Here is a 27551-nt window from a genome sequence, read left to right on the forward strand (position 1 = left end):
TTGTTACTGCGTCTGTTGCCTTTTGTCTTTTGCAGCCTCACATCACAGGGGTGCACTTGAAAAAGCAAGATGAAGGGGGGTGTTTCAAATGAAAACAAGGGTGCTGGTTTGATCACATTTAGCTAGTAGGGACCCATGTCATTAATCTTTTTTTTCCACACAGAAATAAAGTGGTTAAGGGATGGCCCAAGTAATCCAATGACTCTGTTATGTTAATGAACGAGGAGAACAGAGTGGGTAATTCATCAAATGTGAATTCGGTGAGTCTTACACATAATGAACAAGAAATGCCGAGTGGTGATAACAAACGTCGACGCTTGTCTAGTTTTCTTTAGGCTTTAGCGCCCCTTAGTGGTAACGCTTGTTCATTACAAACGTGACTGCCGTTACAAAACTCGCTTCTTGTGTAACTTGAATCAGCTGTTCGGTAACAGCAGTTGCGTGTCTATGCCTCACGTGTGGTGCACGCTTTCTGGGGTTGGACGTAAGAAAAATACATAGAAAAACTTTACAATCACCTTCCAGTTGAAGATGCCTCAAAGTGGAGAAGATGACGGCGAGCTGGTCGTGGTCCGAAAACTCCTAAGAGAAGTGCTGCTGGGTCGGGAGGATCCGGAGGGGTTCTTCGCGATGTGTCTGTCCATCCTGGGTCACCAGGAGACCCGCGCTCGGTTTCTGCACGTCGTCCAGCCTCTGTCGTCGGCCAACCGCTCCTTGCACGCCACACTCGTCTCCATCCATGAGGAATATTTCGCCAAGGTTTGTAATGTTGTCGTTGGCTATTTACCCAATCGTTATGACGTTGAGGGTGTGTTAAAAAAAAGTAACTTTTTAAAAGAAATCAGTTTTAAACAATATATATCCAACTATCATTTTTTTTCTATACTGCTAAAGCCATAGTTTTCCTTTTGTTCTTCCATAAAATTGTTGTGTCCTTTCTAAAGAATTGTCCCAAGTTCATCTGTAAATTTAAGCCTATTGTTTTTGTTGATCGCATACCTGAAGTTGGACCTTTCTTTGGCAACTGTTATATGTTGTTTGTGAACAATTATTTAATACTCTAATTATCAATTAGTCCGAGTATTTTTTGAAAAAAAAAATCTTATTGGTTAAAGAAACAATCCTATTGGAATAATAATGCGGTTACATGGGCCAGCACTGCTAATTCATTCATAGGCTGAAATCTGATTGTGCACACACAAAAATAATAATCCAACTAGTGCTGAAGACATTGAACAAAATAGTTGAAAAAATTATACTATTTTCCCATGGCAGGCTGAAGATGATGAGTTGGAACTAGCAGTGACCCTGTCTCTTCTTGATGCACAAGATCACCCAAGAACCCGACCACAGACATTTGATGGGGCATCTAATCTAAACGGCCAGTCAAAGGATGGAGGAAGTAGAACCCTCGAGAAAGATACATGCCCGAACCTGTCTGGTACAAGTCAGACTGTTATTGCCCAGCAAGGCATGGGCAGAAAAGATGACATGGACCAGTCGGAGAAAATAAAACACTCCAAAAGCAGACGACAGCGTCGGAAAGCGGCAGCCCAGCACGTTGTTGGTTTGCCCCGATCTCCATCGGGGGCGGCGCCGGTACTGGTTTGGGTTCGCAGGGACTTGAGGCTGTGTGACAACCCGGCTCTTGTTGGCTCCCTGGAGTGCGGTGCCCCCGTCATACCTGTGTTCATCTGGAGCCCTGAAGAGGAAGAGGGGCCAGGAATGACTGTGGCTATGGGAGGAGCTTGTAAGTTGGACATATGTGTCATTGAGTTCATTTTGAGTCAATCAATGAATTCAACCTAATGAACCTTTTAACATGTACATGTGGCACGATCCGTCTCCGTTCGTTTCCTTGTTTTAATGTCATAGTTTCGGTTCGCGTGTCTGTGTGCTCGCCCTTCCCCTCCCGTGATCACCCTCACCTGCCTCTCGTTAGCTGTCTTGTATTTTAGTCCTGTCTGCTTGTCACTCCCTTTCGGATTGTTCTCGTCTCTCGTCGTCTTTCTTGTCTTTGTCTTGTCTTTCTGTTCAGTTATTCTCGTCCCGAGTCAAGCTTCTTATAGTCTGTCCTTTGAGTTCCCTCAATAAACCCTGGTCCAAGCTGCATTTGGTCGCCCAGCTCCATTCCCTTCATGACAACATGTACTCTCAGCATTGGATTACATAGTGGTGATCTATTGTCTTCAACTAGTCTCACTGTCCACTCATTCTGTCCACGCCTGTGTGACAGGTAAATACTGGCTTCATCAAGCTCTGATCTCCTTTCGGTCATCTTTGGAGGGTATTGGCAGTCATCTGGTCTTCCTGGAGGCGACCGGTGTCGGAGCCAGCTCTCTACATATGCTGAAAGAGCTGGTGAAGGAGACCGGGGCCCGAACAGTGCTGGCCAATGCCCTCTACGAGCCCTGGCTAAAGGAGCGGGATGACAAGGTGGTATCGACGCTGCAAAAAGACGGGCTCCAGTGCAAGATGTTCCACTCCTACTGCACTAGAGACCCTTACTCTGTCAGCACGGAGGGCGTGGGACTCAGAGGTGCGTCAAACACTGTCCAGAAAGTTGAAGCTTTGCATGTCTTTACATTACCTCTAAAATGGCCAACAATCGCAGGGAATGTAGGTGATAAAATCTCACTTCTTAAGTTTATAATAAACACTGTAACTAGGAAATAATGCAGCCATTCATCATTTGATTTCATTTCCTGGATGCTCACGTCCTCATCCAGTCATTCCAAAATAAGTTGAGCAGGTCACGGCTTCCAGAATCCGACATCGTAACTTTAACATGAGTATTTACAGCAATTGAAAAAAAAAATGTTTGTTTACTAGGAATTGGATCTGTGTCTCACTTCATGAGCTGCTGCAGACAAAATCCATCAGGCTCCACATCCGGTGCTCCGTTGGATCCGCCCACGTCTCTGCCCACACCTTCCAGCTGGCCTCAAGGCATCACTCTGGACACACTAGACCTGGCACGGATGCCACGCAGGAAGGACGGCACCACGGTTAGCAGTCGCCGCAGAACAACATGGCAAACCGTTACAGAATTCAGTCATGAATTCTAATTCTCGGCTTTCAGATTGATTGGGCAGAGAACATTCGCAAGTCCTGGGATTTCAGCGAAGAGGGCGCTCATGCCAGGCTAGAAGCTTTTCTCCACGATGGTGAGACACCGTGCACCAACCTGAAGACCCCCAATCCAATTTATGCCCACGCATACTGCTTAACCTACAGACCACGTGATTTACTAAAATCCACCATGAGGAGTCTCACAAGTTTCCTTCCATTCCTGTTTCAGGTGTGTACAGATATGACAAAGAGTCAGGCAGAGCTGATGCCCCCAACACCAGTACTCTATCGCCGTACCTCCACTTCGGTCAGCTCAGCCCTCGCTGGCTCTTGTGGGACGCCAAAGGGGCAAGGTGTCGACCTGCAAAATTCCAACGCAAACTGGCATGGAGGGATTTGGCATACTGGCAGCTCACATTGTTTCCTGACCTTCCCTGGGAATCTCTCAGACCCCCGTACAAGGTTGGCAATACATTCCAGTGTCATGTTTCTCAACATTATTGTACATTAGCAATAGAAAATGTACAGATGGCTCTTTTGATGTTTGTAGGCACTGCGCTGGAGCAGCAATGGCGATCACCTGAAGGCTTGGCAGCGAGGCCGTACAGGCTACCCGCTGGTGGACGCAGCCATGAGGCAGCTGTGGCTGACGGGCTGGATGAACAACTATGCCAGGCACGTGGTGGCATCTTTCCTCATAGCGTACCTCCATCTGCCCTGGCAGGAAGGTTACCGCTGGTTTCAGGTAGGACAACGTTAGACTAACTGTACGTTTAGAGTGCATGTTTTAAACGGTCACGAACATCTGCGCATGTGCGTAGGACACACTGGTGGATGCCGACGTTGCCATCGACGCCATGATGTGGCAGAATGGTGGCATGTGCGGACTGGATCACTGGAACTTTGTCATGCATCCCGTCGATGCCGCCATGACCTGCGACCCGTATGGCAACTATGTTAGGAAATGGTGTCCTGAAATTGCAGAGCTACCTGATGAGCTCATTCACAAACCATGGAAATGCCCGGCGTCCATGCTACGACGTGCAGGTAAGCCATGCGGCTGAACTAAACTATACTTTTGTAACTGATGTTACACTCACAAAACTATTTTAAGGTGCCACGTATTACTTTATTGAACCACAATCAAGACAGATCAAACAATAATGTCTGTAATAATTGCTCTCCTTGCTCACAATGTCAGTACCTAAATCGCTCCTCTTTACTCAGGTGTGGTGCTGGGGCAAACATACCCTGAAAGAATAGTTACAAACCTGGAGGAGAGGCGTAGTCGCTCTCTTCAAGACGTAGCTGTAGTACGAAGACAACACGAAGAATACGTGGACAAACGCTCGGGCTGCGACTTGGTGCCTCTTCCGCCTCGCCTGGTCTCTGAGGCCCTGGGCTTAGCTCACCCGACTACAGAAAAACAGTTCCTCCTTCCAGTTATCACACGCATGGAATTCAAGCATCAGATGGATGACCCAGACGCGGACGGCGCCGCCAATCCTTACAACGCCGTCCTCAAGGGCTACGTCAGCCGCAAGAGGGACGAGACGGTGGCATTCCTCAACGAGCGAGACTTCACAGCCAGTGTCTTGCACGAAGGAGCTCAGAGGAGGGAGAGGCTGGAGAGCGACCATCGCCGCATGGAGGGGCTCCCGCCCACACGGTTCCCACCACGGGGAAGAGCTAGACGCGCCACAAACGCAAAGGACCGCTTCTCGAGCCTACCAGGTGGGGCTGTTCTTACTACACACAGGTGATCCAGAGCCACAACCCCCAGGTTCAGTCCCCCCAGGATTTTTCAATCTATTTTTTGTGATTTCTAACTGTTGTACTTTACAAAAAAAGTTTAAAAAAAAATTATATGGGTATTATGATAGTTTTAGAATAAAAGAAAAATACATTTGAGAATTTGGAAGCGCACTTTTTCTTATTGAACAGCTTGCTTGGGTTATCAGACAAGCAAATACTAAAATTCATCCATCCATTTTCTGAACCACTTAGTCCCGACGGGGGTCGCGGGAGTGCTGGAGCCTATCCCAGCAGTCATTGGGCAGTAGGCGGGGGACACCCTGAACCGGTTGCCAGCCGATCGCAAAATAAAATTCAACTACCGGTAATTAGGTCCCAGTTAAACAATATAACAAGACGTCGCTATCTTCAAATTAATATTTTAAAGTCACTTTGATTAACAAGAAACAATGCATTAATAAACATACAGAACTTTGTGAACCGATAGTGGCTAGTTTGTTCACTGCTGACATCTAGTGGCAGAATGCCTGAAGCTTACAATACAAAAGATTTCTTGCAAGAGTTCTGAACAATAACGTGAAAATATTGAGGAATATTTTTTTTTGTTAATCATGAGATTTATTGTACAGTTGTCCACAGTGTACATACAAATTCAAAGTGCTTTTCTTGTCCAGGACACTTATGCCTGCTTCAACTGAAATATCAAGGAAATAAACGTGACTTACTCGAGCATCACTTCTTTGTTTTGGAGCTTTTTTGAGGTTCCTTAAAGTGAACCTTTATAAGCAGCTATTCTTCACATTTGCACAACACTGGCAGAGTGGCCGAGCGGGTGTTTGAGGAAAGTGTGAACGAGTTTTAGTCCTCTATGGAGCGAATGTATCTCTCGTAAGCCGCCTCGTCCATCAGGGAGTCCAACTCGGAAGGCTTGGCAATGGTCATCTTCATTAACCATCCTGTGTTAAACACCAATTGTCAAATGGTTAGATAACTTGTTGGCTGCAGCACCATTATTAACAATTCTGCAGTTTATTTTTATTTTTTAGTGCAAGTTTTATTTAGTGCAAGAGATTTTTATTATATTTTTGTCCACCTGTCAGACCTTAGCACTGCCTGGTTATTATAAACCATATAAAACACAGAGAAATAAATGTGACCAAACTTTTGAATCCAATTAAAAATATATTTAAAAAAAGAACAGTAGTTATGCGTCAACATTTTGGGATGGGCGGTTTCTTTTTTGAACCAGCTGGCACACCAAGTGAGTTTGAGACTAATTCTTTTTTTTTTTTTTTTTTTTGCTTACCATCTTTGTAGCAAGATTTGTTGACCAGGCCTGGTTTGTCAGCCAGTAGCGCATTGACCTCCACCACCTCCCCAGTCAATGGAGAGAAAAGCTCACTAGCGGCCTTAACGCTTTCCAGAGCACCAAACTCGTCTAAGACATCAGAAGTGGACAAATAAGTACATGTACTACATTTAAATACATTCATTTAAGATGTAGGTTACCTTGTTGGGCAAGTTGGGTCCCCACCTCCGGCAGTCCACAGTAAACCACATCACCCAGGGCCGCCTGAAAGCCAGATTTAGCGTTGACCCAAGTATTTAATCGCTTAGTGTTGATGTTTTGATTGATTCACTCAACAGGACTAAATGTACCTGAGCAAAGTTGCTGATACCGACAGTCCCGATTCCGTCGTCTCCTACACGAATCCATTCGTGCTTGTCTGTGAATTTGAGTGCTGGAAGAATTTTTTTCAACACAGAATAATTTTAAAAAAGTACGTTTAAAGAGTTCTTTCTTTACTTTAGCTGGTGGGTAGCCACTGTGTTAGCACGCAAACGACACAGAAGACCTCGGCGAGGTAATACCTGCTGACAACCGGCTCGACGACGAAATGCTTCTTAGGAGCGAGAATTTAGGACAAAACCGATGAGACGAACGCTGTAGCGGGCGTGATAATAAAGGGAAAAGTGGGGAAAAGTTAGAAGACACGCAGCAGCGGACAAGACTACAGGCGGACATCTTTCTTCTTTGACCTACATGTAAGTAAGTGGGCAAACACTCGCAGGCATGTCTTTAGCGCCACCTGCTGGTCTGGAGTATCACCGAATGACAGGGAAAAGTAGCAATTTGTAAATATTTTAAATCCTTAATGCAAGACTGTTTTGTTTTAAAATATTTCTTAATTTTTGTTCATGACAGGCCTTTGTAGGTAAAAATTAAAACTGAGCATTTGTATCATCTTTGTCAATGTCGTAGTTCAAAGCTCTCATTTTGCTTTAAATATTATTGTCACACACAATGCTAATTTCTTCAAAATAATTTGCATGCCTAAATTGCATTATGTGCATACTTACGCCATAATCACCGGGCAAATCAATTTGGATGAGGATAAGTGGTGCAGAAAAATGATGGCTGGATATTTACAAGCATTCCTAAACCAGCGGTCCCCAACTGCCGGTCCACGGACCCGGTCCGTGGGTTACTTGGTACCGGGCCGCCAAGCCGCACAGATTTTTTTTTTAAATTTTTTTTATCGACGATCAATTAATTCAGGTCAAGACGCTCGACCCGGTCACGTGACATGTTTCACCAATCGAGCCCGCAAAGCTAGCAAAAATGAGTAAGAATTTATTCTGAAAAATGTGGCGATTCTCTCCCAATTTCATCCGTTGGTGCAGCTGTGTCTCGTGACAGGTTAATTCAGGTCAAGACGTTCGTCCCGGTCACTTGACATGTCACTCCAGGAGAGCCCGCGAAGCTAGCAAAAATGAGCAAGAAGCAGAGATGTTTCTGAAAAAGCCCAATGAGACGGAAGAAGAAGAGGGTACGACTTCTAAGAAAAGGAAAGCTGCATTTAAAAGAACATTTCTGGAGTCCTACTTAAAATATGCATTTATCGCCACAGGTGACTGACGAGCCAAGCAAGCCCACTCTATGTGGCGGCGACAGGCCAGCTAACAAGGCAATGCTTCGACACATGGAGACCAAGCATCCTGTATTAAAAGACAAACCTTAACCACTTCGGGTGTCATCGTCTCGGATTACGCCGGCTCGTTTCTGAGAAACAAGCTCAGTGCTCCCACTAATTCAACGTAATGGTGAGTTTTATTTTGATGTCGTTTATACTTGTTTTAATGCCAGTCGTATCATTTTATTCATTTCATTCGTATTTATATATTTATTATAAATGTATTATTTATTTATATAAATGTATTATTTATTTATATAAATTTCTGACACGTAACCGGTCCGTGGCGTAAAAAAGGTTGGGGACCACTGCCCTAAACAGTACTCCCACTAGAGGTCTCTATAAATGTATTTTGCTTCAAAAACATGAACGCCCCCTTCCATGCCTCCAAAAAGGCATTTCAGCGTTTCTAAAAGTTGGGCCCAAACAAACAACATCCCATCTTACCTTAATATCGATATAAACTCTGCATATTGTATTGGACAGAGAAAAGGTAGCAATAAAATATTCTAGCAAAATCTCTGAATTACACTAAAAACCTTATAGGGTGTATTTAACACTTTTATTAATACAAAACAACAGGATATATAAAGAAATTTTCACTCTCATGCCTTGAGGGAATTCTATTGCTCCAAAATGTATTATCTGTGAAAGTGGCATGATTTAAATGACAAAATCAAACAAACTCCCTTTGTCCCATTCTGGCTTCATAAACTAAATACACTTGTAAGACAAACAAAATGACACAAAACGACTAATAAAAGTGTTCCTCAACCTTGCTTCCCCACCCCCAGCCCACATTTTCTTCTAGAAGCAGGCTAAAAAGCTACAAACATAAATAAAGAAAAGCACATTTTGCTTGGCTTTTTTTTTTTTTTTTTTTTTTTTTTTTTTTACAATTACACAGCTTGTAGAGAGTCCATCCAGTGTCCACTTTTCTTTTTCGTGATTCTGTAGGTGAGAACACAAATCCAAAAAAATACAAAAACAAAACACCGTGCCACAACAGCGTGGTGTGTGGAGAAAGGAGTGAAAACAAGGGAAGAAAACTATGCGTGTATCTATGCGTGGTGTGTGTGTGTATTGATGGGTTAGGGGTCCTTGGCGGGCAGGCAAGAGAGGGGTCTTGAGTCTGTAAAAGTCTCTCCTCACTGCAGGTTAGGAACTGCGAGGTTGTGAGGGCAGCTAGGAAGTTCATCTCGGACTGTGGTAAGATCACCTCACGCGCGCGCACACTATCTGGTGACGTCTAAGTGGTTCTCTCGTCGCCGTCTGTCTCCTGCTTGGTCCGGCGCAGATTGCTCTTCATTTTCACAAACTCAGGAGTGTTCTCCTGCTCCTCCTCGTTCTTCTGTTGCTCCAGCTCCAGCTGCAAAGATGCGTGCGGTTTGATTAAATGCGGGCCTAGAGCAACAATCTAACATTTATATTATAGAGTAGAGCTGTTCTGATTTTACCATCATATCACTCACAAAGCCTTACATATGATTTGACCAAGGGAGAACAAATTGGTGGAGTTATGCCAAACGCTACTAAATGCTAATTAGCCTTAACATTGAGCCTGCTTGGCCTTTCTTTGACAGTTGTTTGGCTGGTTTAGATTTAGTTTGACAGTAAACCGATTATCTGCCTAACAGCTGCTTGTTGTGAGGTGAGTTGACTTCTGCCCCAGCGCTCGTATGCAAGGCAAAACACAGCTCTTGACAATTCTGGTCACTCAAATCTCAAGGCACCATTGTGCAGTATATTAAGATTGTTCTGTTTATTACATTGCTGTTCTTTTTTAATGACTGGAAATATTGCAGCCATTACCTGTTCCAATTTTTGTTGTCTTTTCATGAGTTCAATCTCCAAGTCGCTCCTCTTCTTGTCCGCCTCCTGCTCTTCCTTCTGAGCTTTGAGGACTTGGTCTCTCTTCCTCTTCTCCAGAACCTTCTGGAGTTCGGGTTTGTTCTGAGGAGCCAGGCCCCTGTGCGCAAAACAAACAAACAAGAAACAGCCCGTTACTAGCGTGTACTAACAAGTATCAATTAAATCAAATATGCTGCAGATGAGCATGACCTCATTCCGCCTTGTGACACGTATTCCCCTTTCTCAGTGTTTTGGATTATAAACATGTCAGTGGTGCTCTCTTTTGGTTTTGATCCAGAGCCAATTGTAGCAAATTATCCGGTCTGCGGACCAGCACTGGAACTGACCATAGGGGAAAAAGGGATGAAATCATAGCCTGCTTCTCATTACTTTTCCAAATGTTGCAGAGACACAAGTCAGAAGCAAGTGGGTTTGTGAATTCCACACTCGCACAAATGTGCGTGTACACACACAGTTGATGGTACACGAGCCGCAATAAGCTACATTACATTCCAAGACGTTAGTCCATCACTAATTTTGGCAGGATTTTGAAACAATTTCATCTCTATAAGAAATAACATTATAAATAAATCTGTTGCAAGGTCAAATTGTCATCATAAAACCTCATAAAAGTGTACAGGCAGTATTTTAGGAAAAGGTTTCAAATTCAGGGATGGAAAAGCTTTTGCACTCAAGGACCCCATTTGATTTTTAAAACATATCCATAGACCAGGACATAAAAAGTGTAGGTAAAATAGAATTAATTAACTCTATTCATTCTCATTTTAACCTTATTATTCTATTTAATTTGGGTATAATTTATTAAAAACCTACTATTTAGTAATAAAAAGTTCAACGTTGACTAAGTTTGTGAAACTATTGCTCATTGCGGTTAGCGCATCCTGGGGAGGATCACACAACTCATGGGCGTGTGCTGCTGATGTCAAAAGACTCATGGGGACAGTTCGTGTGCATGTGTGTGTGTGTATGTGTTCACATCACGCAGCAATTCCAAATGTTGTGATGTCATCCTCCAAAAACTCAGACAAGTTGTGGGTTGAGTAAGATTGGATAGAGGCTAAGATGGAAATGGATGAGCACTAAAAGCTTGAAAAGGATCCGCAGAGGCTCGATGAAATGCATTTGCATAAACTTACACGCACACACATGCACACACTTTTCTATTCCCATTACCATACCACTCACTCACTCACTCACTCACTCACTCACTCACTCACTCACTCACTCACTCACTCACTCACTCACTCACTCACTCACTCACTCACTCACTCACTCACTCACTCACTCACTCACTCACTCACTCACAATTTTACATAGACTGTCACACTAATACAATACCCCCCACATACTCTCACACACACTCATGTTCTCTCACACCGCCCCCCCAACACCCAAACACACAAAAGATTACATAAGAGCAGAAAAAGGCTACCATTACTTTAAGAATTTTTTAACACAACAACCACCCTCCTCCTTTGATGTAATAACACGCCGTCGTCATGAATCTGGTCACTTTCATTAAACGTATCACTAAGTCTTGAACGTTACATAATCGTGCTCACAATGTTCCCAGAAGCTGTGGGAGTTTTCTCCCTCTACCTCCACCATGATTACTTGAGTGAAGAAGAAATTGTGTGTGTGTGTGTGTGTGTTGTCTTGTGAGAATATTTACTGGCCTCGAGCATGCAGTTTAAGAGTTGTCTGACAAAGGCACGGCCATTTTAACATCCAAAATCATTCATTTGAATGATTAATCAGTTCTGAACTCCTGTTTCCACTTTATTGTTGCTTGGAACAGAATGATAGCTGGGAAACTAGCAATCGATGACTAAATACACCCACCAGACTGTGATGGTCAGTTGCCGTGACAACAATATAGTAAATAAACAATCAAAACACTTAACTACTTTGGAGTCCTGGCTCACCCAAGCCCCTCAACTGCAGGGTCTGGCAATGTATCACTATGAAGACTAGTTTGTCTCTTGCCTTTGACACGATAGTATTTCTGTGTAGTGCAGCCAAGGCTTGAAAATAGTGGATTTTGCTTAGCCTCGTAGAAGTTGTGGACGGAGAAACTCAGCATGGGGGTAAAAGTATGTAAATTAGCCGTCTATGCATATAAGGTTCAGATCATAATTCACTAATTTCTCCATTGTGGATAAAAAAAACTAAACTAACTCCAACTTTTGACTCTTGCCTTTCAATGGTTTCACTTTTTAACTCTAAAACCACTGTTGCCAAGTCAATAAGATTCCATTCTATTTTTTGTATGACGGTGGAGGAGATTGAGGTCAGAGAATGTAATAACAGTGCCTGCTAAAAGATGCTTACCACTCTCCTCCCTAGCGTGTGGACAAATGCTTTCATAATTATAAACCCTTCTGGCTCGGTCGCTATGCACAGTGAATGCCCCTCCAATGTTTTTTCCAAAACACAGGAATTTTCTTAAAATTGCTCAGCGTGCATGCGTTTGTATGTGTACACAGGCGGAGAACGGCCCTCGGCTGCGACTGTTTTGTAATCTGGATTACATAATATGCCTTTTCATGCATCCTCAGCAGCTCTAGCCACCCCACCAGCACTCTCATGGTCATGACTAATCCACTGGAGAAAGAAAAAAGTGCTCCATTCCTCACACACTTCACACATTCCCACCATGCCGTAGCATCATACTAATGTTTGTAAATTAAGGTAACACATGTTTACCCATGTGTAACATCAGACATAAATTCAGCCCAGCGTGTCATTGTGGATAGCATGTTTGCTAGTTCGTGCTAGCATGTCATTGTGGATAGCATGTTGGTTAACACTATCGATGAGCCTTGTGTGAAAGTGGTGTTTGTATTGAATAATGTAATTACAGAATACAGTGCAGTGTTTATGTATCTGAGTTCATGACTGTGTGCATTTGAGACGGATGGCGTTGCTTTATGATACTTTAAGTGCCTTGGCGCCACCTTGTTAATCATTGGCAGAGGTTGGTCCCTACCCCTAGAACTAGGATTCACTGCACTTTTATAAAAAAAAAAATAAAAAATAAAAATAAATAAAATTTCTACTGAACCAATAGGCGAGGAAAAAAGACGAGTGGATGTTGTAAATAATTGTACAGAGACGATTTTAATTTCGCAGAACATACTTGCAAGTCTGCTTTGGCCTGCTGGGATAATCTATGGCGGTAGAAAAGATGGCTAATGCTATCATTCCAACTCTCTAAGATAATTCTGCATAAAAGACTCATTGCATGACCTCGACCTCACTCTGTAGCGTCGCCTCACTCTCGGACCTTTTATTACACACTCCCGTGATGTAACATCTGTCGCTATTTATAGATCTGCCACAAAGATGCTAGCGCTCCATCCCACGAGGGAAACATGCCAGTGGGGATGGGGCGATCTCACCACACTGACCACATGACCTGCTTTGCCCCGTGCGATCTTTTTGCGTAACGCATCTGTGACACACAAATGCACCCCAGCTTTTATGTAAGAGACGTTATGAAGGATTCGTGGCCTGCACTTTATATAATACTGCCGCTGGAGGTTGGATGTTACGCTCAAGACACCTAACAGACACCCCCCCCCCCCCAAGTAGCTGACATCAGGTGGACCATCACACCAAGGACGTCTCATGTGAATTACATTACCTCAGCCTCCATGAGTGGAGGCTAGAATAGAGTGATGTGCATGAGAGGGGGGTGGGGGGCACAGAACTCAAATTCTGGCCTCCCTTCACTGGCTCCCTGAACATATTAAGAGTTTATCTTAAGCGACATTTATTTGTTTTCACCTGCCTGATGCCTCAAGTACGCAGACCAGAGGCTACTAGAGGTTGCAAGGGGACTAAGCGGATCCTCAAAGGGGATCAAACCTTTTCTGTTACTGATCCTTCCCTTTGACTGTCTCTTAGATGTTAGGCAAGCCCCCCTCTGTTCACTTTTAAAAGTCATCTATAGACAAATTTTTATTCTTTGGCTTTTGACCCAACATGAGCCTTGATATTGTTCTGTTTTAGGGTATCTGTTGTATTTGTGAGGATTAATTGATTGATCGATTAATCAATTGAATACTGATGGAAATGTATTACATTTGTGTTAATGGTTATCATACGATTGATTTTTACTCTATTACTACTATTTTACTCAGCACTTTGCATACAGCGATGCTTGTTTCAAAGTGCTATCAAAATAATGTTTCGTTGAGTAAAAGGCATGTAAAGAGACTCATCCTGCAGTTGGTGAGAAGGTTTCAACATCTGATGTGTTTACAGACCTCTTTTGGTTCATAAGCAGCTCCCTGTGGAGGTCCTGATGGTTGCGGGAGTTCTTGACCGGGTTGATTAATTTCTTGGGTTTGATGAGCTGATCGGAGTCACTCTCCAAACAGTCTGGCTCGGCCATGACACTCCTCCCTGGAGACAGCGACAGACCAGGGTCACGCGAATCTGAACGCAGACACAAGACCACAGGCCACCAGTATGAGATGGGACATTTAAATATGGGTGGAGATGGAAACTTATCCAATCTAACAACACTGTAGTTTGACATCATAATTGGGTTTACATAATATTGTGTTCAGTGAACGGTTATTCCTTTGGGCTGTTTTTATGAAGTAATGCTCACGATTATGTTGAATAATAGTGATGGACTCATTACATAAGAGGAATGAAGAGAACGAGCCGCATGCAAATGGACAAACGAAATGGACACACGCACTCACTTTATCTCATTTTCTGCACATTTGCATTGCTGGCCACACTGTTTACAAGTCATTTGGGTAACAGTTGATATTTATTGAAGCCAAAAACAGCACAGTTCCAGAAGCACACTACAAGTACTACACAACGCACTTGTATAGCCAACGACAACAAATGTAAGCAATGCTTACGACACCTTATTATGAACAACAGACCATCCAACCTTTTTCCGTTTCAAAAGTTACTTTGACATATTACCAATATGACGAGCAAAGAGGTATTTCACTCTAAATTCACCTTTCCATTAGTCAGAAATGACTCTAGCATAACATTCAATCACACCTCATTTTAATTTGTTCATCTTCATCAATCTGAATTTAATCAAACCTACATTTTTTATTTTATTTGACAGACACAATGCGCATCAATGAACTTTTCTGTAGATCCACCAGACTTAGTCAAGCACATGCCAAGATATATCAACATTTTCTCAACACGACCCGGCGATTCCAAACCGCTGAATAAAGTGACTAAGACAATATAAATAGCTTAAGTTCCTTTACTCAAGTAAAGCAACAATACAAACGACAAAAATGAATCAAGAGTGCGTAGTCAACTACTACTTAACTCACCCTGCAGATGAGGAAAGACGGGGTATCTGAACATTGTCGCCATGGCTTCTTTTTGGGTCGGATTGTCAACGAAAAGAAGAAAGAAAAAAACACAATCCAGAAGTAGCGGTCCTGTTTTTTTTAAATTATATAAATCAGAGCGCTTCTGCTTTGTCCTGCATCCACAGCTGGAGACAGTCAGGATTGAATGTCAGCTTTATAGCTGTGCTTACACACATACACAGACACACACACTCTAACACCCACCCTGCCTCTTTACTCCCTCCCATTTCTGTTCAACATGCATCACTCTAAATTTTAGATCTCAACATTTTGTCTCTTTGTTAGGACGTTGTCTTTTCCATCGAATTTTCTAAATGCCTCTTTTCCAAGCATTCAGCATGGGGAGTGGGATTGCTTCCTCAAAATCCCAACACGCCACCGCGTTTGAGGGTTGCTGTAATAGAGCTAAAGCACCACTAGAGGTCGACATCCCTAAATAGGAGGCAGGCACTAATGTCATTGCCGTTACATAACAAAGCTGTCTAGGATAAACATGGCACGTGATTGGTTGATTCTAAGGCGAGACGCTGCACACTAAAGGATGCTGCTGCCTGATGTGCATTTACAGTCAAATTGTCAAATACTCGTTCCTGACCCGCAAGGACTCACTATATTGTTGACAAATCAAAATATATAATACCTTATAGGAGCTGAACTAACTCTGCACCCATAAAACTCCCGGGTCACAAATTGGATTGACCCAGGATGTTGGATCAATTTGACCCAACATTGGATTGTTTCGGAAAAAAAGATGTGCGTAGACGAGCCTGGGGCTGTGAAAAGGGTTTGCTGGGGACTGGGGTGGGTCTTGGTCTGTGCGCGAGCCCACGCATGCTGTGCACATCAAAGGTGGGTTTTGTTCATGCCACTAGCAGGGGGTGGAGGCTCTCAAAGGCTGGCAGTGTTGTCAAAGTGTCCGTTAGCTTAACACATGTGCTCCTACTTCCTGCGTGGCCCCAGGCTGAGGGGAAGTGACATAGCGAGTTCAAAGGGGTCTCACAACCTCAAATTGGAACCCTCCTTCACTTCTGCCTTTACCGCTGCTGCCTTTAAATATTCTATTTACTGTCACTTCTGGATCCATTTAGAGTTATAGAAATGTGCTATCTGTTATAACATTGCAAGATAGTGGTTCTCAAACTTTTAACACCAGGTATCAAAATATACTTCTGTTCTCCAAGTACCACTATCATGACCGACACTAAAATGCAGTAGAGTAGGAAGGATGTTTATCAAAAAATTACACGGAGGCTAGGATTCCTAAAAAGCACATGTTAAATGCAACTGACCTGTATTTAACATAAGCACTGTGCTGGAATAGTTTTACGGCACAGTACAAATTTAGCACGGCTTGAACATTTATTTCAGCAAAACTCCGTTACAACTGGAGACATTCTGCAACTTTTGAGAATGCCTTATAAGCATAGTGTTAAAATAACCACCAGGACACTGGAGTTTCTTGAAATAGTTTCAATACATTTGGAATTTCATCCACATGGAAAGCGCTACTGATTAGTTGTAACGTAATTATTTTCCATTCATTGCAGGTTATAGTGCCACATGTTACTTTGAAATGCTCTTGACAGCTTGAGGCAAGTGTTTGTATTTCAATCACCCCCACTTCAAACAAGGTAATGCCTCCAAACACTGATGGCTCCGTCTTGTTTTTTTGTTTTGCGGTGGAGGGGGTCGTACCTCAAAACGACGCTCATGTTTGAGCATGCATTCATCTACGATCTCATTTTTAGTTGAGTCACCTTTTTAAGACATTAAAGCAGCAATGAGTCTTGGATTGTGACACTAAAAGCTCGGCACCCTCCAACCACTGGGATGGCGGCCAATTTTTGTGCGTAAAACTCGGTTGGAAAGGTTCCAATTATTTCCTTTTTTTAATCACAGACGGGCTTGCTTCAGTGGTGAGATTCATTCCGAAGCGTCTCCATCCTAGCACTGTGAGCTCTCTACGACGACGCCCCTGTAGAGAGCTTCCTTCTATAGTCTATACCAATGAACTACACTCCACTATGTATGAACTGGGAGAAGATGACGAGCTAATTTTCTAAGCTATCAAGCCATTTCGTTAAGTCCTTCTTCTCCAGAGAACAGACACTATCACTTTTCATCATTTAATGTTGGCTCGGACCAAAAGCACAGGGCCAAGCCGGACTTTCACCCTGGACTGATCGTGTCCTGACTACGTATTTTGTCTTTCAACACCTCGATGTGCCTTTGTGTTCTCCCAGGGTGCTGCTTTGGGACAACACTCACTGCTGTTCCGGGAATCCCATTACAAGACTTTTGTTTATTGGTCTTGGGAACCAACACACAATCCCATCCCCAGGCAACACACACAGTAGGACAGAAAACGCAATGGGCTTTCCAAAAGGGTCTGAGAGCTGTGTCTAGAAGAAAAAAAGAGAAGCATTTATAAGGTATTCTAAATGAAAAGCATTCAGGCAGTAAAGGAGAGTGAAGTTGGGGGAAAAGAGAGGAAAACTGGGTCAGACAGTCAATGGGAAGTGGAAAGGGGAGTTGGCTCAAGGCACATTTCCATTGTTTATTTCAGTCCTTCTCTGCTATTTGAATAGGCTGCACTGAATCTCAAAATCATCACACTAAAGACCATGCTGAAAATCAAGCCCGATACAAAGCACCCTATTTACCACTTAATCCAAGTGATAGTTTTAGGAAACAAAAGAGGAAGTAAATGAATGAATGAATGGGCAAGTGGGGTTGGCAGAAGCAGAGATCGCACCAACTGATATCACACCAAACCATTTCCCATCACTGACTTCTCTGTTTCACTTCCCCTAAAAGAAAAAAAGAGGATTTTGACAACAAAATTGAGGATTCCTCTAAGGCCTCGCTTGGAATGCATTGTCTTCCTACCTTGGGGGCCTTTTGTAGATCTATTTGTATCATTTCCTATTAGAAAATCTGAACACATTGCTGCTTAAATCCCAAAGCCATTGAACTGATTTTCCTGCTTGGACATGGAACAGACACAGACAGCAAGGAGGACGAAGCAGCTGGTGGTCATCTTGACCATCTGACCCCTCTTTTCCTATCCTGAATGGTGACGTGAACGGCCCTTCCTTTTCAAAACTCGCCGCACGGCGCGGGTAATCTCTGTCAGATGGGTGCCACGCCCATTCTGTCATCAACACGCCAGGATGTGTTTTCCACAGGAAGGCATATAGAGGTCATGTTTGCAAAACATAGCGGTCGACATCTTGCTGTTTGTGTTCTTTCTTGAGGCCTAAAGCAAAGCTGTATTGTTTTCAATCTCACCAGCTTTAGGTGTCACGCTAAAAGTCATGCTTCATAACGACATAGTTCATATGAACATACCCTCATGCACATACAAAATGTTGCACATCTAAATTATCTTGGACAGACTGTCTATTCTACTCACAGATGGGAGGTCCGTCCCTCAGGAGAATGGCGTCATCATTAGCCCTACAGCAACCCCCACACCACTTTTCTCTCGAACTCTCCCTTGTCCACGTTCCTCTCTGGCTCTCATCGCGCATGCATGCACATGCGCACGCACACACACCCTTGTGTTACAAGCCGGACGGAACCGGGTACGCGCCCAGCAGCTTGTCAGTTAATGAAGCGACCATTCAGCCATAAACAGGAGAGGCCCTAATTAAAGCACACAGATAGATAGATGGGCTTTTAAATGACAGCTGTAGGGGGTGTGGCCCCGGCCGGGGTGCTTTGAGTGCGTGTGAGTGAGGGAGAAAGTGTGACAGAAAGAAGTGCTTGGAAAGTGGAAGCCGGTGATAACAATCAGCTCACTTCCTGTGCAGGCCGCAAGTACGTACACGCTCCACACCATGACCACGCAGATAAATCACAGCGAAGTCACGTGGTGCAAATTTACGAACAATGGTGCTTCAGAAATAAAGTGGTGCTATGCTAATGTGTGTAAAGACAGAAGGCGCTAATTAGACAAGGGAAAAAAACGAACATATATGGTGAAGTACGGATGAGATAGATAAGAATTGATCATTTGGCATTGAACAACACCAATACAAAATATGCATACGAGGTCCAGGTTGCATTGTTGTCCACTTGGGGTTGCCATCTTTACATTTTAAACTGTGACAATGTATGTGTGCAGATTTAAAATCGCTATAAATCGTATCTCGTCCTGACCTACTGCTTGCGTGGGTGGAGGAATAACATGAGACGTCAGAGCGGGTTGTTTCGATTCTGTTGTACTTCCTGTGCATTGAGACCTCGAAGGGACCCCCCCCCCTCTTCTCCCACAGTGTGATGATGTCACAAGGGAGATGCTAGGTTATGGGAATTTACAACCAGGGTTTTAGGGTCAAAAAACATAAGCTGTGCAACCATGTGAGCACACACGGCCAGTATAGCGTCAGATATTGCGACGTAAGCTTTGAGTGCGATATCATAGGAACTGTTTTTCTACTCTAGTGCCTTTTTATCTGCTCGCCATCAGATATGAGGATTTTATTTTTGGAGTGGTATCATGGCCAGAGTGAATCATGGTAGTGGTTTGCTGAGTTTCCCATGCAGCACAGTAATCAGATAAAAATACCAGCTTCTTCCAGTTTGCTGTGTGACACATCATGCCACTTTTGCCAATCATCACATTAGAGATGTGCAGAAGGAAATCCTGAAACCAAAATTACCAAGAGTCGCACATTCCTTTTTACTTGTTTATTTAGCAAGAATTTTAAGTGGAAAACCTCTGCAGTTGCAAATCTCAAGATTGTTTTTCTTTTTTGTCCTTTTTTGAAAAATGACACCACCACATAAATGTAACATTGGAGCAAAAACGTTTGTCCTGTCTGCCAGTATAGTATTTCAATAATTGTAATTGGAATGCAGGGTGCGCCTAGTTTTTGTGTAATCTTTTTGAAATTTTACATTTTGGGATGCAATAGTTGTGTTCAATTAAAGGAATGAATTGAGAAACAAAACCTATTTGACGTTTTAAGTTCCATTTGTTTCTTGTCTTGATCAAGTGTTCCGCCGATCATCCTCCCGATTAATCGAGTCATCCAAATTTTAAAAATGCTAACTAAAATGAATTCTGTTACATTTTCTTATAGAATGTTGCCACGAAATCAAGCATTTTAGTTTGCAACAATCTAAAAAAAAAAGTCAATTTGCAACAATCACAAAAAAAAGTCCATGAAATACTGGAACTGCTATTATTCAATTTGCTCATGTTCGGCCATGATCCAACCCTGACATAGTTGTTTTGTTTTCCCTACATAACCCCGAACAGCCCTCCGGGGGCTCAAGGCACTTTACCGAATGAACAGGGGAGGGCGTTTGAAAAGGCAGAGACGCAGCGTCGAGTCATGCTGTAGGAATGCGATGAACCTGCAATGTAATTGTCTCACAACTGTATGGCCATCCAATCACGTCTTTGCCTGCTTTGAGTGACAGGAGCACGTGCATGCAAGGGATAGGCACTTTTCTTTCAAAAGGGTCAAATCCAAATGCTTACTCAAAGCAAATTTTTAACACGTGCCTTGCGTGGAGGTGGAGGGGGGCTGGCTGATGAGAGGTCACACCTGTCAATACAAATGGCTCTATATAGCACACGCCTCTGTTGCTTCACAGCTGAGAGTGACACATGGTCTATATACATATGAAGGCCCGGTGGAAACAGGTGGCTCGCACGTGTGCGCAGTCACACACACTTACCCTACTCTGCATTGAGTCCCCTTATGTACTCTACCACAGTATGGTACTAAACGGCACTGATGCAGAGAGGAAGAGGCTACAGAGGGTCATCAAAGCAGTAGAAAATATTTGGAGTTGCCCTCTGACCTCGCCACCTCCCGCTGCCCCAGTCGAGCAAATAGCATCATCAAGACGGCGCTCATCCTGTTTTGACTTTGTTTCACCTGTTGCCCTTTTGCCAGCCGCTGTCGAGGCTCCGAAAGCCCGCCCCTAAAAAAAATAAACTCAAAAGCAGTTTCTTTCCCAGAACCATAGCTAATCAAAACTGTCACATGAACTTTGAGCACGCTACTGTGAAGTCATAATACATGCGGCAGATACTGATGCAATGTAAGGCAATTTGACAACAAAGTTGCGATGATGCCATTTCAAGATTTTTTCATCATTTACATTCAACAAGCTGGAACAACTCTGTATTGTGACAATCTTAGAAGACATTTATTTTTACTGCGCAGACTTCAAAAAGCCACATGGCCCAGCCCTACTTTAGCCTTAAACAGTACAGCCCATAAAGCTTTTCCAAGGGGGGTATTTAAATTTCCATGTCCATGGGGAAAGGTCTGAACAAATATTGTTGCCTATCAGGAATTCCACTGTACCCCAAAAACATGAAGCAAGTTGCATCCGCTGTGCACTGTCAAGTCGGGATTGATGGAAAAAAAACAAGTCTTTTGTTAAGTCTGTTCCACTTCCACATTGAAAGCTTTGTGCACTACTACGGTGTTTCCGCCCCTCATGGCGGGCGGGGGGGGTATCACGCCTCCCTCCTTGCTTTACACTGGCTGAGCCTGGAGGGCATCTCCAATCTCATTGGCTGCACCGGCGCACACCGGGGAGGATTTGGGAGGTTCTCCTTTGTTTACATGCTGGCTGGGAAAACCCAATAACAACTGTTACCTCGGGCAACCAGACGATCCACAGTTATCCACACGAGAGCGCGCGCGCGCACACCAACACCCAAAAGTGGCGTCCACATCCACTGTCTTTGTTCTGAGTCATGATACTAAATATGGCACCCAACTGCATATTTGGAGTTAGTAAGGCAGACAATTGGGACTATTTTCCAGGCTGTAACAGAACTGTCTCCTCTGTTCCTACTTGTGCTTCAAATAAGATCATATATCTTGATACTGGCTAACAAAAGTCTTAATCCAATCCTCAGCAGCCGAGACGCTCAAATTATACTTCACCCTCTCAGGCTGGAAAGGAGCTTGGACGTTGTCATCCGTCCTCAAGGGTTGCTGCAAAGCGGCCTAGCACACTAATGGATCCATATCGTGATTGAAACCTCACAATCAATGGGGTTCTTTGTGAAAGCCACGAGGTGTGTGTTTTAGTCTCAATAATAGTGAATGCTTATCTTATCTCATTTATGAGTGAATCAACATACACCAAACATACCGACTCGGCGTGACTGACTTTTACATGCCCGCACACGTACTGTAAAGTCAATACTTGAATAGTGACAATATAATCTAAAGCCACAGGGCAAACGTAAACGGAGCTTGTGTCCTGTTGTGTCACGCTTGTTTACTTGGCCTCCTAATACTTCATTCATAAGGCATAACAGATTATACAGACAACAGCAACGGGCGAAAACACAAAAACAACAGAAGATTTCAATAAAACGGCTGCTCCATGCTAATCCAATCATGCCTCCTCTATGGCATCGAATGTATGAAAAAATGTCACAAATCTACTCTTAATCACTAGTGTCATAAAATAACATTCATTTCCTGCATAGTAGGCGACGTCGGTCTTTGAATTGAGGATCGCAAAAGTGTTTGATGAGAAATTTCCTCAACAGCAAGACAGCATTCACACAATACTATTAATGTTATAGTCAAACTTTTGCCATCAAGCAATATAGTCTAGTTCATGAAAATAAATGACAAAGCAATCAGTTTTTTTTGTTTATTATTTTCATAAAATTTCATTGTGCAGAATTGAAAATCTGACAGCATATTTCATCTCTGTTCTTTTTTGCATCAACTGCTTCAAGACGCCATAACTTAATATCAGTTATAAATCATTATATTAAAATTTTTTCGATTTTTCTCGAGCAATTTCACATGTATTTTCTATTTACACTGACAAAATGCTCATACATTCCTACTTGGATGAACAAAAAAAACAACCACAAAAAAGCTGAATTACGTCACGTCAAATCCAACCTAAAGCGATGATCACATTGCAACTCAATTCAGATTTTTTTTTTTTGCACATATGCAACATATATCTGATTTTTTACCCTTGTAGTGTGAACAGTAAAATTATGATTTTTTCCTATTTGTCCTGGGCCTCTTTTGAATATGGCTCATGTTATGAACGCTCATCCGTATGCATATGACCTACAGGTCATCACAAGCCAAATATGCCGAAAGAAATTAGGAGTAAGATCGTCACTTTCAAAGTATGACAAGGAATTCATAAAAATGCACCAACAAGAAGGCCAGAGGGCTAAACTGAAAAAACTCAAGTTGTACACGTCTCGAGGATCAGCGCATTCTGCTGACTCACCCACTTTTAACCCACAGACAGACCGTCAGGACTGTTTTCAGATAATACCATCAACAAACACACACACACACACACACGCACGGTCACCCCTTGTGGACACACACCCAAATCCTTACCATATACCTTGCTTTTTCTAGGTCAAAATGGTAATGACAGATCCCAAGAGATGAACCATAACCACTAATGGACATGTAGGGACGTCGAGAATGGCAACTCGAACGGAGTTTTTCATTCACATTGAAATTCCTTCTAGCGCAATAACTATAGAAGCATTCCAGTTGTAACACTCGCAACAAAAAGCGCAGTGACAGCATCCACCCTTACGGGAAACAAGAGATGGAAAGAAAAGAGAGGGGAGGGGGTTCAAAGATCAGAAAACAGATGTAAATCCTTTAGCAAACGCCACTGCAAATGACTAACATATGTGAGGGCGCCTTCAACTCGCAGCCCGACAGGACAGATCGACAGCACAGGACAGGCCAGGACAGGACACCGGCTGTCACTTGCGGCTGTCACATCTGATCGTCCCAGAAAGATGAGTTGAGAAAGTTTGCAAAAGTTGCCCTTTCACTGACACCACGCTACCTTTCAAAAACTGTCCAATTGGACCCCGTTTGTGAAATCTTGGTTAAACTTTGACAAAGTGAGTGTACATGTATGTTTTAACAAGAGTCTTGCGACATACAATTTGCACAACACGCAAAGCACTCAAACCCAGTGATTGATTCTTATTTACCTTGAAAGGCAATCTTCACGACTATTCATTCATTCCCTTAAATAGTACATCTTCGCAAATCATAGGAACATCCGCTGCACGTGCAATTCTTTAATATACGAAACAAAGGCACACAAAAAAAAAGGTACGCTAGGATATACTTTGTTGACGTAAACGACTTCTGCACATTTCACTGTCCCAAATAGTAGAGTTTGTGAGACATGTGACGGGACGGGGGTGACGAAAGAAAAATACTTTGTTTACGTAAGCAACTTCTAGTCATTTAACTGCCCCAGGTCTCTTTGTGAGAGAAGTGACGAAATAATGTATACAAACGTAGCCTGTGTGTATGTGTAAACTACACGTTGCATCTCCTGACCCGTTTGTTGACTGTCGCGCCACAACAAAAGCAGAACAAAAGAGTTTGCATTTTTGAATTCGCCGTCAATTATTCGGCTTCTTGTTCTCTTGTAAGTTCTCGCTACGATAGCTGAACCCCCCCCTGCAAAAAAGCGGCTTACAACACCCACCCTTGACGGTCAATCACAACCAGGGCTGCTTTTGTTACAGGACGCTCATGAACGCAACCTCAAGCCAGCACGAGACCCAGACATGCACGCACGCACGCATGCACACTCACCGCAAAGTCAAACGGCGACAGCACTTCTTCCAGTTGTGTACCAAAAAGTGGTGAAACGGTCAAAAGAAGCGCATCTCACGGTCACGGGTCGGCTTCGAGGTGTGTCTACGTCTTTTGGAAATTGCTCAACTCCTCCATACGCACACTCAGCCGGGAAACACTCGATATGTAAATTTCAGAGTGGGAGTGGCTGAATGACGTCACAGCAGAGCGACTCTCCTCCGTGGTGGTGGTGGGCTCATCATTCAACCGAAGTACAAATACTTCTATACTGTAAAGTAGATTTTTTTTTCCAGCTTTCTACTTCACTTCTTTGTTTTGTTTCTTAATGACTTTTTACTTTGAAACAGCTATATGTGCATTCTACTCCTTTATTAAAATAGCCCCATCATGATGACAACATGATGTAAAAAATGATGTAAACAAGCAATAGAGGAAGAGAGGCCTTTGTTTACACAACTCTTTAAAAACATATATAAATATAAATTCTCCATTTGATCTTGGGGGCAGGGAGGGGATAAAAAACAGTTGCAGCAGCAAAGTGTAGAAACACGTTCCACTCAGCATTAACACAACAGATTGGGAGAGGTTTGGCTTTATTTATTTATTTATTTGGCTTTATTTTTTTCTATTGTCACCTACAACAATGACTCATGGCGAATACGTTATGTCTTGGCTCTGGCCAAAAAAACATTAGCTGATAGGATTGTGGCACTAACAAATTCTCCAGTTAAACAAAAAAGAAAATGCGTAACATACAGGTACGATCCGCCCTACACCATTCAGCACAACGAAACATGAGATAAGGTCATCATAAGAAGCCTGCAATGTGTTTTTAATGTGCTCGTTTTGCACTCACAAAATGCAAAATCCAAAATAAATGGTCCATTTTTTAAAATATTGGTGCTTGCCGTGTGTGCCATAAGATTCCTTCCTACCCAGCGGTGTTCATCTGTCATTCACTTCTTTGATTACAGTAGATCAGCATGATCACTCTTCTCCTTTAATTACAGGGGCCTGGTCAGCTGCTTGTCGCAGACCAAATATCCCAAGTATTCTTTGTGATAAAGCGTAATCTTCTTAGCAATGAAGGGTCAGTGGCTCGACTTACCCACCATCCTTCTGTTAAATCCGCTCAATAGCAACCCTGATTTTCATGGTGTATCTTGCCCTGCTTATTTCCTGGAAGCCTAACGCTGGGTCTCCATTCAAGTTGCCGCAAAAAACTTCTAAGAATTACTGGAAATGAGTAAAATAACACACAGGCGGGGGCTGTTAAATGAAGTGTCCTTGAGGACCTTCTCATAATTTAGGAGCGTGTGACTAATCGGAGCCCCGGGTTGAACAATAGGATGAGTCACAAGAGGGGTCGTCTCTGACAGAGGCAACACTCCCCACCAAGGACCTGCCTTACACAATCATCCTCTCACTACGCAGGAAACAGATGTGTGTGTGAAAATAAAGAGCCTGGGTCAAAAAATGGTTGAAGACAGAATTGGATGACTAAAGCTTTCACTTGCCAAAATGTGTTAAAGGTGTAACGGGAAGTGCACGCTTATTCTAGTAAAGCAAACCCTTTAACGTTGCCTACTGTGGTTTCCGTTTCTCTTGGTTACAGAGAAATCCTGCACTTCTTTTAGTGTGCAGCTGTGATGTAAACTCGTGATACGAGGCCGAGTGTGTCAAGACACACCCGGATTTCTGGTTTGAGCAACCTTTTTGTAGTTGTGTAAAATATTTGAAATTCCTCTCAGAACCACGGTGCTATTTACACAGTTTCCTTCGTGGTATAACTGTACTACTTTCCTTGTGCCTGAAGGTAATAATTACTCAAAACTTGATACAGGGCGGACCTTTATTGACAAAGGATTAAAAAAAGAAAAGCGAGCTAAGTATGGTCTACCAAGGGTTTACAATATCAAAAGTTCAGTAATATTTGTAGCATTTTCTTAAAATAGTAAAATGTCTGTATTATTATTAAAATAAATTTATATATTTAAAGAATTGGTTAACCAATTTATTGGTCAATTGAATTGAATTCTTGATTTCTTGACTGTACATGACCGTGTTGCTGCCTCTTCCTGTTTATACAGTATATGTGGGGGCAGTGTGTGTGTGTGTGTGTGTGTCCCCACTGGATGTCACGACCTGAAATTGGACTTTTTCGCAGCCCCTCACCCCTCCGAGCTCCAACTGTTCCAGACAGATGTTTCCGTTATCGTTTAATGTTTTCCCACAGTTCTCGTGTGTGCACATGTGCATACGTATGTGGGGTTCCTGCACGTGGGGGGCCCCTTGTCCTTTCTGCATTATAGACAGGATATGGTGGTTATCTGCAAGTCATTGGGTAGATTTACTCCGCATGGTGACACAATTCCCGTGTTTTGCTTGCAAGTAGCCCAGATGCAATACATGTCATGGTAGCGTAAAGGGGAAGCAAACATTTGGAAATAGAATCAGTCCTACGAATCGGACGTATAATTGTAATATAGATCGGATGTAATGCGTCAATTCCTCCTTGACATCCTTGTTAACATCTACTGGCCTTTAACACGCGTTAACTGATTTGTTTTTCTTTTTAATTATTTTTTTAAAATACCTTTTGTGAGTGGTTCTCTCTCGGTTTCTGACTGAAATCTGTGTCTTATATTTTTAGTCTTTTTATTTTTTCTATTTTTTGTGAACTGTTATTGTTATGGTTGTTATGGTGTGTGTCATGGGAGGAGGAAGCAAAGAAGACAGTTGTCTCAGGAGATTAGAAAAGAAAATTACAGTGGGTAAGGCCAGGTCCTCAAACCGAGAAGAAATGCCTGTTCCTTCATTCATGATACTATACGGTATTCATCGCTTTAATTATACTATGGTGAATGAAATGACTGATGAGGACTTGTTTTTCTATC

The 27551-nt window shown here is 42.9% G+C and overlaps 3 protein-coding genes across 7 annotated transcripts; 1 reads left to right on the top strand and 2 right to left on the bottom strand.

Annotated features, from left to right (window-relative positions):
• Positions 1-279: 279 nt before the first annotated feature.
• On the top strand, positions 280-17731 carry si:ch1073-390k14.1 (deoxyribodipyrimidine photo-lyase). Of its 2 annotated transcripts, XR_005098383.1 has the most exons (10): positions 280-759; positions 1276-1750; positions 2237-2539; positions 2833-3008; positions 3083-3167; positions 3302-3534; positions 3623-3817; positions 3894-4119; positions 4300-4954; positions 17720-17731. XR_005098383.1 is itself a non-coding variant. In XM_037255376.1 (9 exons), exons 1-9 carry the CDS (start codon positions 532-534, stop codon positions 4833-4835), a joined length of 2457 nt encoding a protein of 818 aa, XP_037111271.1. In that variant the 5' UTR covers positions 280-531; the 3' UTR covers positions 4836-4964. The 2 variants fall into 2 exon arrangements, 1 of the variants encoding a protein (XP_037111271.1); XM_037255376.1 differs by lacking the exon at positions 17720-17731 and having other exon boundaries at positions 4300-4964.
• LOC119124975 (glycine cleavage system H protein, mitochondrial-like) lies at positions 5413-6885 on the bottom strand. Its single transcript, XM_037255377.1, has 5 exons — positions 6700-6885; positions 6487-6569; positions 6337-6400; positions 6134-6265; positions 5413-5783 (listed from the first exon to the last, which is right to left on the bottom strand). The coding sequence occupies exons 1-5, from the start codon at positions 6851-6853 to the stop codon at positions 5686-5688; spliced, it is 531 nt and encodes a 176-aa protein (XP_037111272.1). The 5' UTR covers positions 6854-6885; the 3' UTR covers positions 5413-5685.
• fam107b (family with sequence similarity 107 member B) lies at positions 8346-24813 on the bottom strand. 4 transcript variants are annotated; one of them, XM_037255381.1, is made up of 4 exons: positions 24652-24813; positions 13946-14084; positions 9615-9771; positions 8346-9171 (listed from the first exon to the last, which is right to left on the bottom strand). In XM_037255381.1, the coding sequence occupies exons 2-4, from the start codon at positions 14071-14073 to the stop codon at positions 9052-9054; spliced, it is 405 nt and encodes a 134-aa protein (XP_037111276.1). In that variant the 5' UTR covers positions 14074-14084; positions 24652-24813; the 3' UTR covers positions 8346-9051. The 4 variants fall into 4 exon arrangements, with proteins under 4 accessions (XP_037111276.1, XP_037111275.1, XP_037111274.1 ...); XM_037255380.1 differs by having other exon boundaries at positions 13946-14117; positions 24652-24812; XM_037255379.1 differs by lacking the exon at positions 24652-24813 and adding an exon at positions 15002-15195.
• Between the last annotated feature and the right edge of the window lie 2738 nt (positions 24814-27551).

This window comes from Syngnathus acus, chromosome 6, assembly GCF_901709675.1.
Source record: "Syngnathus acus chromosome 6, fSynAcu1.2, whole genome shotgun sequence".
NCBI classification, from domain to species: Eukaryota; Metazoa; Chordata; class Actinopteri; order Syngnathiformes; family Syngnathidae; genus Syngnathus; species Syngnathus acus.

Excerpts from the sequence above, each read along its gene's own strand:
- si:ch1073-390k14.1 (XM_037255376.1), top strand. The coding sequence starts at position 532 with ATGCCTCAAAGTGGAGAAGATGACGGCGAGCTGGTCGTGGTCCGAAAA. Across the intron at positions 3,009-3,082 it reads GCAGGAAGGACGGCACCACG|ATTGATTGGGCAGAGAACAT; the intron begins GTTAGCAGTCGC and ends CTCGGCTTTCAG. Across the intron at positions 3,535-3,622 it reads CTCTCAGACCCCCGTACAAG|GCACTGCGCTGGAGCAGCAA; the intron begins GTTGGCAATACA and ends TGATGTTTGTAG.
- fam107b (XM_037255378.1), bottom strand. The coding sequence starts at position 15,044 with ATGGCGACAATGTTCAGATACCCCGTCTTTCCTCATCTGCAGG. Across the intron at positions 9,772-13,945 it reads CTGCTTATGAACCAAAAGAG|GGGCCTGGCTCCTCAGAACA; the intron begins GTCTGTAAACAC and ends TTTTGCGCACAG. Across the intron at positions 9,172-9,614 it reads GACAACAAAAATTGGAACAG|CTGGAGCTGGAGCAACAGAA; the intron begins GTAATGGCTGCA and ends GCATCTTTGCAG.
- LOC119124975 (XM_037255377.1), bottom strand. The coding sequence starts at position 6,853 with ATGTCCGCCTGTAGTCTTGTCCGCTGCTGCGTGTCTTCTAACTTTTCC. Across the intron at positions 6,401-6,486 it reads GTATCAGCAACTTTGCTCAG|GCGGCCCTGGGTGATGTGGT; the intron begins GTACATTTAGTC and ends TCTGGCTTTCAG. Across the intron at positions 5,784-6,133 it reads CAAATCTTGCTACAAAGATG|GATGGTTAATGAAGATGACC; the intron begins GTAAGCAAAAAA and ends TGTTTAACACAG.